This window comes from Osmerus mordax, chromosome 3, assembly GCF_038355195.1.
Source record: "Osmerus mordax isolate fOsmMor3 chromosome 3, fOsmMor3.pri, whole genome shotgun sequence".
Lineage (NCBI taxonomy): Eukaryota > Metazoa > Chordata > Actinopteri > Osmeriformes > Osmeridae > Osmerus > Osmerus mordax.
Window position 1 is genome coordinate 13,461,860 of NC_090052.1, and position 13,749 is coordinate 13,475,608.

At 40.5% G+C, this 13,749-nt stretch overlaps 1 protein-coding gene across 1 annotated transcript in view; it reads left to right on the forward strand.

Annotated features, from left to right (window-relative positions):
• Positions 1-3,493: 3,493 nt before the first annotated feature.
• cep112 (centrosomal protein 112) overlaps positions 3,494-13,749 on the forward strand; it is a 210,057-nt gene continuing 199,801 nt past the window's right edge. The window contains exons 1-3 of the mRNA XM_067233023.1: positions 3,494-3,595; positions 3,954-4,144; positions 4,447-4,610. Coding sequence (XP_067089124.1) covers positions 3,496-3,595; positions 3,954-4,144; positions 4,447-4,610 — 455 coding nt within the window. The 5' untranslated portion in view covers positions 3,494-3,495. The remainder of the gene's footprint in view (positions 3,596-3,953; positions 4,145-4,446; positions 4,611-13,749) is intronic.

The window sequence follows — 13,749 nt, forward strand, 5'->3', positions numbered from 1 at the left end:
TTAGCTCGCTAAACCGCTTAGCGAGCTACGACGAATACCCCCCTGTCCTGCATGTTTGAGATGTTTTCCTGCTCCAACACACCTGATTCAAATGAAACATCTCAAACATGCAGGACAGGGATGCCCTGAGGACCAGGGTTGGGAACCACTACTACTGATAGGTTCCCATCCCTATCCTGGGGGAAAAAACCAGACCCTGTACATTTTCATTTACTCTCAATTACATTAAAAGTATTTTGTACATTCCCTGTGTTGGATATTACTTGTATTTTGCCATGGGTATTACGTGTTTTATTTCTTGAATACGGCTCCTCTGTGTACTGTCCAGCTGTCTTCAACCCTGTGTATTCCCAACCTGTTTTATTGTAATGTTATTTTGCTTGCTGTTGTGCCACAATTTATCCTTGGGTATACCCATCACATTGACCAGAGGCTCTGCCCTTACTATTTGTGCACTGACACTGCCATCTAGTGGGCATTTTAACAAACTTAAATGTATACCTTTTTTTCGAAATGTGAATATAATATAGTATACAAACGTAATTATTTTTTCAGTAGCTTACAAAATAGCCTACAGTTGTTGATAATGTCACTGCCAATTTATATTAGCCTATTTCTTAACCTTAATTCAATCAAGATTGGTTGAGTGTGGACAGGTTTTCTCTCTTGCAATGATCGTTATCTTGTTTCCCCTCAGAAAGAAATGAAGTGGTGGCACCCAATTTTAAACGTGTACAGACGACAAAAACGGCCGTGTACAGACGTCAAAACGTGTACAGACGTCAAAAACGGCCGTGAACGAGAATTCAGACGTTTTGGCAGAATCGGCGTTCCATAAAACGTGTACAGACGTTCAAAACGGATAGTTAAAATGTAAAGTCTGTACACAAACGAGAATTCAGACGTTTTGGCACAGTTGGCGTTCCATAACGTTTTGACGTCTGTACACGGCCGTTTTTAACGTCTGTACACGTTTAAAATTGGGTGCTACCACTTCATTCGTTTCCGAGGGGAAACCAGATAACGATCATTTTTTCATATAGAGTATAAGAGGCTTTTAATAAAAAAAAAACAAGGCTGGCTTTTCTGTGTTCCTAGGGAAGGGAGAACACATAAGGATGTATTTGTTAAACTTTCTTCGACGTTTTGGTCTTTTTATACCTTTTTGTGGCTTTTTTATTGTGCATTTTGAGTCTTTTATTAGGTCAAATATTGTTTTCATTACTAGTTTACTGTAAATGTATGTTTAAATGAGCAAATGGTGCATTAAGTTGTAAAATATGATATAATGTGCATACATTTCCAGAACGGAAATAAAAACATTGCATGAAGACAGAATGAAAATCCTTGTTTCATTTTGTCAACATATTAGAGTCCAAAGTTTTTACAAAGGGCACTTTGGATATCTCTTTTTCATCACTCCATTAATCAGAATATCCATTGAAGAAAGTCATTTGCAAATTGCGCGGCAGACCGTGTTCTTGCTCAGGTTCTCCGCATCAACCACACTATAAAAGTAGGTAGCGAAATAACGAAACGATAGTCTGTGGGACTGTCAGCGCACGGCTTCGATGTGTCGCATTGGCAACATACGGCTCAAGAAGCTGGCAAAGATACGTCCCTCTACTGAGAATCTATATCTTTCATAAAGATACTCAAGAGGGAATGCGAAAGGGTTTTGTCGGTCTCTAAATGTTCTGGCTCTTCTGAGCGTACCTCTCACTATCTGCGCACCGAGCTCCACAGGATCTTATATGAACGGTGACGGCATTATCCTCAAGAATGAGTTAGTGGGCGGGGCTTTTATACCGGTTGATCTCTGGTCTCCAACTTAACCTGCTCCCGACCAGGTAAGCCGTTCAGCATGTGTTACCATGGCGATCTACCCCGGTAACAAGTGATCCTCCGTCGTAGTACAGAAAACCCTGGGTTGAACCTGAAGTTACCTCGCTAACGCCAAATTTTGATTCGTAGTACAGGCCCCAGGAGGACAGGACTAGCCAAACAGCTATACAAAACAAGTGACTTGGCTTAATCAGAATCAAAATCAGAATGGGTTTTATTCGCCATGAAAGTTTGCACAGACAAGGTAGGCTATTTGCTTTGGTAGGAAGGTGCATACATTAAACATATAGGAATCTTACATTTAAACATGAGGACTAACTATACTAAGGGTACATAACTAGCAATACGAAGTGCAATTAGAATTAAAGTAAAATATACAATAAAATAAAATATAAGGAGTAGGGGTGGGCATATCGATCTAAAGTATCGATAGTATCAATACCAACATTGGTATCAGTATTGATCGATACTCGCGTGAAAAGATCGATAGGCCTACTTAAGTTTACATTTCTCTTCTCTACATTCAGTACACAACTCCCTTTACATCATAGTGATTGTGCAAACACCGCTCCTCTTACTTTGTTCAAGCTCACTTTGCCACTCCCCTGCTATGCTGTGAGTTGTTGCCGGCGTGCACGTGCAGTACATGACTCAGTCAGCAGCACACTGATGCATAATGACAAGAGAAAGAGAAGCTCAGCTTCTCAACTAATTAAAGGAAAAAATCATTGATCATCGAAATCATGAAAATCAGAAATGTGTTTAATCGCCAAGTGTACACAAAAAATGAATTTACTTTGTGGGCAGGTGCATACAATAAACATAAAACGTAATAAGTGTTATAATAATTACATAATAATTTTCTATTTTCATTCAAATTTGCATATTGATGATGCATTGACTTCATAAATTATGAGGCATTGCTTTCCCCTACACAAAAGTAGATCAGCTGCTTTTCAAAGTAAAAAGTATCGGTGTCGGCAATACTGGCCCTCTATTTACTTGGTATCGGATCGATACCAAATTGCGGGGGAAGTCGCCTAGTAGTGGGAAGTTACAATCCTTGCTCTCGCAAACTCACAAACTTTGATTGACAGTTTCTATGACAACATGGACGCTGAGTTCGCTGTTTGCGGAAAACGGATGTTGCGCTGCCTACCAGTGACAAAATAGAAGACGAAATTTAAATTGTCTTGTTTGGAAGTCTACGCTTGCTGATTGCCGTTCACTGTAAAGGTAGATACATCAACTTGAATGCTTACCGTGGAGCCAGCCAACCTAACCTAGTTCAAACTAGAAGCTAGCAGTGATTGAAACGAGACTGCTTTTCAACTAGCTACTGTAGTGCTAGAAGTTGGATAGACAGTTAGCCCGCGCAGCTAGCTCAATGTGCATGGTAAACGAACGCTACAAGAGCTAGCTAAGGTCAGGTAATCCCTGTGCCTTTTAGACACATTGCCTAAATGAAAAGTTACTTACATTGGCATTGACTTAAACTACTTAGACAACTCAATTGATTCATAGATGCACCACCGAGAAAAGTTAATGTTGACTTTAACTAACCCTTCGGAAAAGTTACTAGTTAGCAAGCTTACCAGAACACGATATTGTAAAATGTCTGTATTTTCTATATTTCTTTCTTAAGACATCATGAGCAAACACGAGGATGCTTGGGATGAACTGGACACTGAGTTTGACCACTACTTAGTGGACATGAAACCATACGTCCTAAAGCTTGCTCACAAATCAGGTAAACCCATCTCTTTATGACTGAAAGAACAGAAGACATACGCACTGTAGGCGTCCTATACGAGACTGTTTAACTAACTAGTAGTAGTGTGTAAACACCTAAATTATGAAAATGTGCTGTGGCCACCAAGTTGCACTTTTGGTACTGTACCAATCCAATTCAAATGTATTGTATCGAACTATTGCTAACCAATTATTGGATGACATATTTAAGTTTACTTAGCTACAATTCTAAATATTTGCGTCATGTGTTGGTTTTGTTCAAATCAATTATTGATTTCTACTCCCGTGTAATAGGTAGCGCAATCCAAGGAAAACCAGAAGAGAAGCGTGCTTATGTTTTATTCGTATTTTTCCAGAGCGCCAGCGATGTGCCCTGTGGATAAAAAAGCTTTGTGAACCCACGGCGTCCGGTTCTGGCCTCATGGGACTCAAGAACCGCAACATGTATGCCCGCCTGCTCCTGCACATGCTCAGACGAGACGTCTTGGAGGGCCCTTTCACGCAGAAACCTGAGTCAGGCACACTCAAGACACTTCCAACCTATATGGTAAACTAATCCATTTTTTTAGGTAAACAATAGCATTAGGTCTGGTCTAATTTTAAACGTTATTATGCTAATAAAATGATAGGAATCAGTGCCATTATCACTTATCAAATGAGACATAATCTCAGTTGGGATGTTGGGGTGTTCACAATGTCAATCCAACATTAATTTTCCATTTACGCCTGACAGTTAGGCCTATGTATGAGAGAGATACTGCAAAAATGTCAGCAAAATCTAATGAACCTAACTATAATTGAGGTCCTTCATGAGCTTCTAAAGTCCGAACTGTGTTATTTAATTTCCAGTCCATCTACTTTGATGAGCCGCTGTGTGGTAAAGCAGCTGAGCAGAGCAGTGCCGGCCTGCCTGACTGGGTGACCGGAGAGCTGGACCAGAGGGACGAAAGTTGGGGAACCCTGCTGAAAGAGAGGGCAAGCTCCTCACCTATGGCTTACCAAAACACACACAGGTATTCTAGCCCTGGATAATAGATCTCACACGATACACATGCTATGCAGGAGTAGTAGCTGCCTATTCTCACCCAAACACACGTTAGTGTTCTCTATTTTACTTCATTATTACAAACAGGTTAACAATCAGCATCTGCTCACCATGGTGGTTTGCATTACCTTATGGATGCAAATTTCCTCCAAAGACTCCACTGAACTATTGTTTCTTCAGTAACTGATCGCTTGTAAAATGTACTTTTTCCCCTGACTTAATGTATTTTCAAGGGTAACACTTTGTGAGGAACTCTTCAAATTCTGTCACTCTTTTTCTCTCGTCTCTTTTCTTTCTTGACATGCACCCTTTTATAGAAAGAAGTCAGATGGTTCAGAGATAAAAAAGGAAAACATCATTGGGTGTGCTTTGCCTTCGGCAAGGGCACAACCTTTGTTCTCTCACATATATATTATTATCATTTTTTTAATTTCTTTTTGCCCCCCCTAAAACTCAGTCAATATTTGGCCTACATAGACAACGTAGGTGTCAAAAGTTTCGTCTTGGTAGCGATTGAGTTGCTTCTATTGGAATTTACATTCCGTTGCATGGTTTAGGCTTCAGTTAAGTTTTTGTGGCGAAAAGTGAAGCTAACGGTGAAATGAAATTATTTTCATAACTAGAGAGGATACAATTTCTGGGGAAATTGTAGGGTGTGCTAGCTTGCGTCGGTTGCACAGGGGTCTGTATATTTTATATAAAAATGCATCGGGCCTACTTATTATTTATAAAGATTACATAGATTTAAAAGCATCTTTTTTTTGCTGCTCATTTACAACTCAAAATACGAGTGAAGTGTCGAATGAAATATTATGTCTTCTCATTTCCCCTGCAAGAGGCAGCTGACAGGCTGAATCAAAACGAATACATTTAGCAGACCGGTGTAAAAATGGACCTAATCTCTACGACTTAAACGTCCTTTTAAGTTTTCCCTTCTCGTGATATTTTCAGGCATTTAGCCTACTCATATTGCATTCATTCATTAATAAAGAACCCCCTTTGAAGATTATTCTACGACTTTACCGGCAGAAGATAGAATCGCGATTCAAACAGTACCATCTGCTAACTGAAAATATGCCCCCAAAAACGTAAATAAGCTTGACATTTATTTAGTGGAAAATCGCTCATTCATAAAAAGCTCACTGGTAGCGATCATTGTCAGTAACAACGCAAAATGCGATATAGCCCTGTGTGGAGAAGCTGCCCCGGTAAATTCTACTACTACAGTACAGTACTAGACTACTGCTGTGTTCTTCTTGGTAGCGATTGCGTTGGTTGAATTCGATTTAACGTTCCGTTGTACGGTTTAGGCTGAAATTAATTATTTTCATGAACAGTTTGACAAAGTTTAGGCTGTGGCAATGAAGTTCAGGTTAGTAGTCAGATTGTTTCAACTATTGAAAGACTTTTGAGTAAGGGGAGTGCCGAACATGTTCTGTCACCGTTTGACTTGAACAGCTGAGGAGTTTTTGTTAACTACTCACACTAGTGTCTCGGGTAGGCTACAGCGTTGCAGTGAGCTACACTGGTTTGAAACCACAGGTAATGGTAATTTCACCAACAAATCGTTTACTAATGTCAGAATAAATCATATAACGAAAATGTATATGTCAGGAATGTTTATTTTAACGATTGAAAACAGATACATCATAGACCACTGTAGTATGTGTTGCCCGGGCAACACAGGCTAATGTCATGATGCTAATACTTCAGTGAAATAGTAGACTACTGTTTCCGAAAGTAGATGTACTTCCTTAATAATATCAGCTTATATTGTACATTACACATCACAATTGTGTGTCATATCACAAAGTAAAATGAGTAAATAGTTATCACCCTGGCCTCTTTTCTTGTGGCGTTTCTGCAGCTGCCTTGCAGTAAAGCTATAGTTAGCCTAGCTATCCCCCAAGTTAACAGACGCAAAACGAATGTTCTGGCAAAGGTAGTCACGCGTGTTTTCGTGACGTTAGTGACGCAGTGACGTTAGTAACGTCAGTGACTGTGGCTAGCAAATTAGCCACCGTTAGCTTCACTTTTCGCCACAAAAACTTAACTGAAGCTTAAACCATGCAACGGAACGTAAATTCCAATAGAAGCAACTCAATCGCTACCAAGACGAAACTTTTGACACCTACGTTGTCTATGTAGGCCAAATATTGACTGAGGTTTAGGGGGGCAAAAAAAATTAAAAAAATAATAATAATATATATGTGAGAGAACAAAGGTTGTGCTCTCGCCGAAGGCTTGAGCACACCCAATTATTATTATGAAAATAATTAATTTCAGCCTAAACCGTACAACGGAACGTTTAATCAAATTCAACCAACGCAATCGCTACCAAGACGAACACAGCAGTAGTCTAGTACTGTACTGTAGTAGTAGAATTTACCGGGGCAGATTCTCCACACAGGGCTATATCGCATTTTGCGTTGTTACTGACAATGATCGCTACCAGTGAGCTTTTTATGAATGAGCGATTTTCCACTAAATAAATGTCAAGCTTATTTACGTTTTTGGGGGCATATTTTCAGTTAGCAGATGGTACTGTTTGAATCGCGATTCTATCTTCTGCCGGTAACGTCGTAGAATAATCTTCAAAGGGGGTTCTTTATTAATGAATAAATGCAATATGAGTAGGCTAAATTCCTGAAAATATCACGAGAAGGTAAAACTTAAAAGGACGTTTAAGTCATAGAGATTAGGTCCATTTTTACACCGGTCTGCCAAATGTATTCGTTTTGATTCAGCTATGAGGCTGCCTCTTGCAGGGGAAATGAGAAGACATCATATTTCATTCTACACTTCACTCGTATTTTGAGTTGTAAATGAGCAGCAAAAAAAAGATGCTTTTAAATCTATGTAATATTTATGCATAATAAGTAGGCCCTATGCATTTTGATATAAAATATACAGGAATATCAGTTGTAAATGGCATTAAAATCCCTGTACAACCGACGCAAGCAAGCACACCCTACAATTTCCCCAGAAATTGTACCCTCTCTAGTTATTGCTTGTTAGGCTACTCATTAGCATGCCTTATATCTACTTCTCTTTTGATTTCTCTTCTTGTGTTTTTTTAATTTGGAATTTGAGTGTGGCTTCTTTGCCATGGCTTCACTAATAGCCTGTGTGCAAAAGGTGGCACACACTCTCAAACACACACACACACACACACACACACACACTCCTCATCCCTCTGTATCCCTGGAACGTGGAGTCTTTGACTGCTGGGTGTTTAGCAGCTCTAGGTGTGATCTTAGCAAGGGCTCTAAGTTTGTATACCAATTAACAAGGAAGATAATGGGAATCAAAGCATACTGGCTGGAAACGCACAAGGCTTAGCATAAGAAAGGTGAGGAAGGGGAATAGCGAGTTTATTATTAATATCCACTGGTGGATTCCGGTAAAGAGTGCATGCCCTTGAATGATTTGTTGAATCCATGTGTTACGACCCCAAACTGCTTATCTACTTTTAAGGGTAGGGAGCCATAACAAACAGCAAACACTGATGTAAAAGGGTAAAGTATTGCTTTATTCACAAAAACGACACTCCAGGGTACTATGAACGGTGCCAAAGAAAACTGGTCAATAAAGTGCCCTACCTCCCTAACCAAAGAAAAACAACCGTATCTGAAATACATGTGGTGACACCTGGGGGGTGTTCCATCAACGTCGCTAACGCAAGTCGCGCTAACACGAATAAGTCTCACTTGGGTAAACGTCAACTTAGACTTAAGCCTCAAGCCGTTCCACTAACGTCCCGTTCCACTAACAGGCAACGCTAATTCAAGCTAGACCTCAATAAGCTTAGACTGTGCAGCCCAGATCAGGCGATCGTCGAAAAGAGGAGTTATGTCGCAAAAAGTATAGCGTAAAGCAGCAGAGGTGTGTTGTTTCAGCAGCGTAAATTGATTTTTTGATTTTTTTTGTTCCCTAAAAGGGCAATGTTGCCGCAATTAACATGGCAAGGGAGACAACTTGTCAAACCATTACGACCGTTAAAATCCGTAAATTGTAGACCTACCAAATCTACTTAATATATATATATATATATATATATATATGCATTTAGGCCTACTGATAATTAGCGTAATTTGATGAGCTGTCTGAAACCGTTCTGGCAGGCTAGCCTATGGTCGATATTCTCAACAGGAGATTGAGAATAATAGCCCAAAAAAGAACGTGGCAGCAATTGAAAATTGTAGGATAAAATTCAAAACACTGAAGAAGGCCATGGTTAATTGCACTTGATGTGGGCTAATAATGTTTTTGTCTTCACATCTTGAACAAAATCAAAAATGACTTCAAAATAACTTTGCCACACACATTTATTAACTGATAGGCTAATTGCTGAGCTTTAAGATAAAAGGGAAAGATAACCATGACTTAAATGGGGATTCACTGAAATGACTAGTATTGCACAGATCCAGCACTGACTTTTTAGATCAGAAGGTGACCCAAACTGCACACTTTGTTTGGCAGAACAGTCATTTAAAATTGCTCAGCATGACTCATTATTATATTACGAGTATTTCCAATTAACATAGTCTGCCTCCACAGATCCAGAGGGGGCTTGGACAGTGACAGACTGTGGCTGTGCCAAGTGTTGTCACAGCCTCACTTTGGGAAAGCATGCCCTACTGGGAACATTAGGGGAGACTGTTGGGCACAGAATATAATTGTCTTCTTTGGAAAGGGCAACATTTGGGACACTGTCATGTAGGGGCAGCATAAAGGGCACTTCATAACAGCACCTTTTTCCATTGGAAGTAAGGGCATGGGAACAGTCCAATTTAGGCCATTGTAAGGGCACCTTATAGGGTACTGCATCACATTTTCTATACTATAAAGGAACTCTTTTTACATTTATAGAGGGCACACTGTCATTTATTGCATGGGGCATCCTGTGCACTCAAGCATATTTCACAATGTGAATGGCAGACAGTAGGGCACTTGGTCTAATTTTTGCCACTCTGGGCATTTTAGAAACGCTTTCAACCATGGGGGCACCAGGCAGTCACCCCCTGAGTCTTCCAATGGGCCTGGATATACCCATGGGGACAGTATATTGCACCTATTATATTGGGGAAGCCAGAGGAGAGGTAATATACAGGCTTGTCAACATATAGGCTACTTTAAACAATGAAAATACTTTATACAATTGAATAAAAAGTCCTCCTTGATTCTTTGTGTTTCAAGATTACCTGAAAAACTGATGATAATATTCAGGTACTGCTTTGAAGCAAGGTATACCCTTCATATTTCCTGGCATAGTTGCCCGTTCAAGAATGTCCCACATGCAAAGACATAGACAGATGCAGACAGACTGAACAGTGTCAAGGCTTGGCTACAGTGGGTTTGCTTCCTTGTGTGTGATTCCAGCAGACTACATAGTCTAGGCCTACCTACATAGACTGCAGTCTACTACCCTCCTTTCTACTATTGTAGTCTACTCTCCTTTCTATTACTTTTTACAAAGGATTGGTAGGCTGCTCTTATGTGTTCATTGCCATCCTTAAGAGTTGCTAAAGTGTTATTTCATATATATATATTTATGTATTTTTTTATTTTTAAGAATGACAATTACATTTATCTAGATAAACTATGCTGGGCCTGCTGAACCTATACTTCTTCCACAGATACTGGTCAGGGAACCATTACTTCTGTCTCTGAAGACCCTTGGGGCTGGTGGGATAAACGCTCTTTGTATAATCTGAGCACCTTCATCCACCACAAGGTTGTCAAAGAACGGATACGCCATAATTGATTGTAACTTGTCTAGACGCTCTGCTTAGTTTCTAAGTCCTTATTTTATGTCAATTAACCAATGGCTTTTGAAAACAAAAGTGACATTATTTCTTAACTTGTTTATTTAAATTAATATATTTTTTGGAGATTAAGTAAACATGTAGCTAAATCATTAATGTCTGCACTTCAAAAAGTCTGAATTTACGTTTCCGAACACGGACTAAAGTGGTTTGCGCGCAGGAATTTACTCGACGGAACTGTCTTTTGAGATTCTGTTTCCGCCTGTTTGAAATTATTTGCAACACATTTTAGTTTAGCTTGACTTTTAGCCTGACACGGATCAGGCTAGTTCCGAAGTATAAGTTACCTTGGTTACGTAGCTAGAACTAAAGTAAGCCACCTTAATGGAACGGAACTCTCGCTAAAGTAAGTGAGACTTGGCGAGATAAGTCTAGCTTTTCCTTAATCGACGTTGATGGAACACCCCCCTGTTGTTATCGTAGTGTTGTGACGGAAGTCGCTAAGTGGCAATAGTGATGGCAATAGGTGTGTTCGACTTCATGCAGCGCTGGCGGCGGCTGCCTTGAAGCTGAGAATGCCATCGGTTGCTTCAAGTCAGCCGAGCTGCAGGCGGCTGCAGGCGACGCCAGTGCTGCATGAAGTCGAACGCACATAATGTATACCCATGGGCGGTTTACCTATACCCTCGTCCCTGGGTGATGACTGATGAGCCAAACGTTACAAAAAGTGCTATACCGAGTATAGGCAAAAAAACACATTTCATAAATAGAAATAGGACAATAGAATTACTGGGAAACTGGACAAAGACTAGGTTTACAAACACAACAACAGCCGACGATAACAAATAACAAACACAGTAATGGACTCATGAATGGAAGAAAGGCGAAGATTAAATGGGGGTGGGCTGAATCTCTGATTAGACTGGAACAGGTGTGCTGATGATGCATGGGGGGGGTTTGACTAACCAATCACGGAGGGACACCTAAAGTACAAACGAGGGAGGGAGAAATAAGAGGGAGATATCCACAAAGCACAACAATACGGACACACTCACAGCTACAAAAAACATGTGTCCGTAACACCAGAGGGATCCTCTATCGTCTCACTCTGCAGCCTCAATAGGGGTGTGCGATACTGCAAAATGTGGTATCCAGGGTTTTTCCTGGGTCAAAATGAGTCTTCGGTGCTCCAAAAAAAAAAAAAGATATATATTCTTTTTTTTCTTCATTTTTCTAATGTATTTATTCCTAGGTGTTTTGCATCTCTCATCATGGCATAAATGCTGCCAATTAATAATTGACGTAACAACTTATTGTAAATGGTCAGCCGAGCCTATCGATTAAGGTAGGCCACTCTGATTGGTTGGTTTACAACGAATGAAGCTGCGGAGCAAAGTTGCAACACTACCAACACTCACTGAAACATGAAGGTGGAGACTTGAAATAAAAACGTACAAATAAATCTATTGTGTCTACACAACACTGTTTTCAACAGATTGACTAGATGTCATTTGAAATGATTACGTTAGTTGTTTACACTTCTGTTGTCGAAGCAAACAGGATCGCCTTACGCCTGGGACACACTGCCTGCGATCGTCTGCGATCTGCTGCGACGCGCCTGGAAGCGCCTCCTTTTTTCTTTCGGCGCCCATGTTATCAAATGGGACCGACCACACTGGCTGCGAAGCGCTGCAATAGGGGTTATGCGGAGCGCCCAGCGTTCGAACCGGAAAACAGATGTAATCGTTTCCGCTTCTCATTTCCGTACACATCTGCAGCGCTTGGTGATGCAAAGAACTTACAGTTAGGTCCATAAATATTTGGACATTGACACAATTTTCATCATTTTCGCTCTGTATATCACCACAATGGATTTGAAATGAAACAATCAAGATGTGCTTTAAGTGCAGACTTTCGGCTTTCATTTCAGGGTATTTACATCCAAATCAGGTGAACGGTGTAGGAATTACAACACCTTTTATATGTGGCCCCCCCCTTTTTAAGGGACCAAAAATAATTGGACAAACTAACATAATCATAAATCTAATTGTCACTTTTAATACTTGGTTGCAAATCCTTTGCAGTCAATGACAGCCTGAAGTCTGGAACCCATAGACATCACCAGACGCTGGGTTTCGTCCCTGGTGATGCTCTGCCAGGCCTCTACTGCAACTGTCTTCAGTTCCTGCTTGTTCTTGGGGCATTTTCCCTTCAGTTTTGTCTTTAGCAAGTGAAATGCATGCTCAATTGGATTTAGGTCAGGTGATTGACTTGGCCATTGCAGAACATTCCACTTCTTTGCCTTAAAAAACTCTTTGGTTGCTTTCACAGTATGCTTCAGGTCATTGTCCATCTGCACTGTGAAGCGCCGTCCTATGAGTTCTGAAGCATTTGGCTGAATCTGAGCAGATAATCTTGCCCAAAACACTTCAGAATTCATCCTACTGCTTTTGTCAGCAGTCACATCATCGATAAATACAAGGGAACCAGTTCCATTGGCAGCCATACATGCCCACGCCATAACACTACCTCCACCATGCTTCACTGATGAGGTGGTATGCTTTGGATCATGAGCAGTTCCTTCCCTTCTCCATACTCTTCTCTTCCCATCATTCTGGTACAAGTTGATTATGGTCTCATCTGTCCATAAGATGTTGTTCCAGAACTGTACAGGCTCTTTTAGATGTTTTTTGGCAAACTCTAATCTGGTCTTCCTGTTTTTGAGACTCACCAATGGTTTACATCTTGTGGTGAACCCTCTGTATTTACTCTGGTGAAGTCTTCTCTTAATTGTTGACTTTGACACAGATAAGCCTACCTCCTGGAGAGTGTTCTTGATCTGGCCAACTGTTGTGAAGGGGTTTTTCCTCACCAGGGAAAGAATTCTTCTGTCATCCACCACAGTTGTTTTCCGTGGTCTTCCGGGTCTTTTGGTGTTGCTGAGCTCACCAGTGCGTTTGTTCTTTTTAAGAATGTACCAAACAGATTTGGCCACACCTAATGTTTTTGCTATCTCTCTGATAGGTTTGTTTTGATTTTTCAGCCTAACGATGGCTTGCTTCACTGATGGTGACAGCTCTTTGGACTTCATATTGAGAGTTGACAGCAACCGATTCCAAACACAAATATCATACTTGAAATGAACTTTAGACCTTTTATCTGCTCCTTGTCAATGAAATAACGAACTCCCATGAGGGAATAACATACACCTGGCCATGGAACAGCTGAGCAGCCAATTGTCCAATTACGTTTGGTCCCTTAAAAAAGGGGGGGCCACATATGAAATGTGTTGTAATTCCTACACCGTTCACCTGATTTGGATGTAAATACCCTGAAATT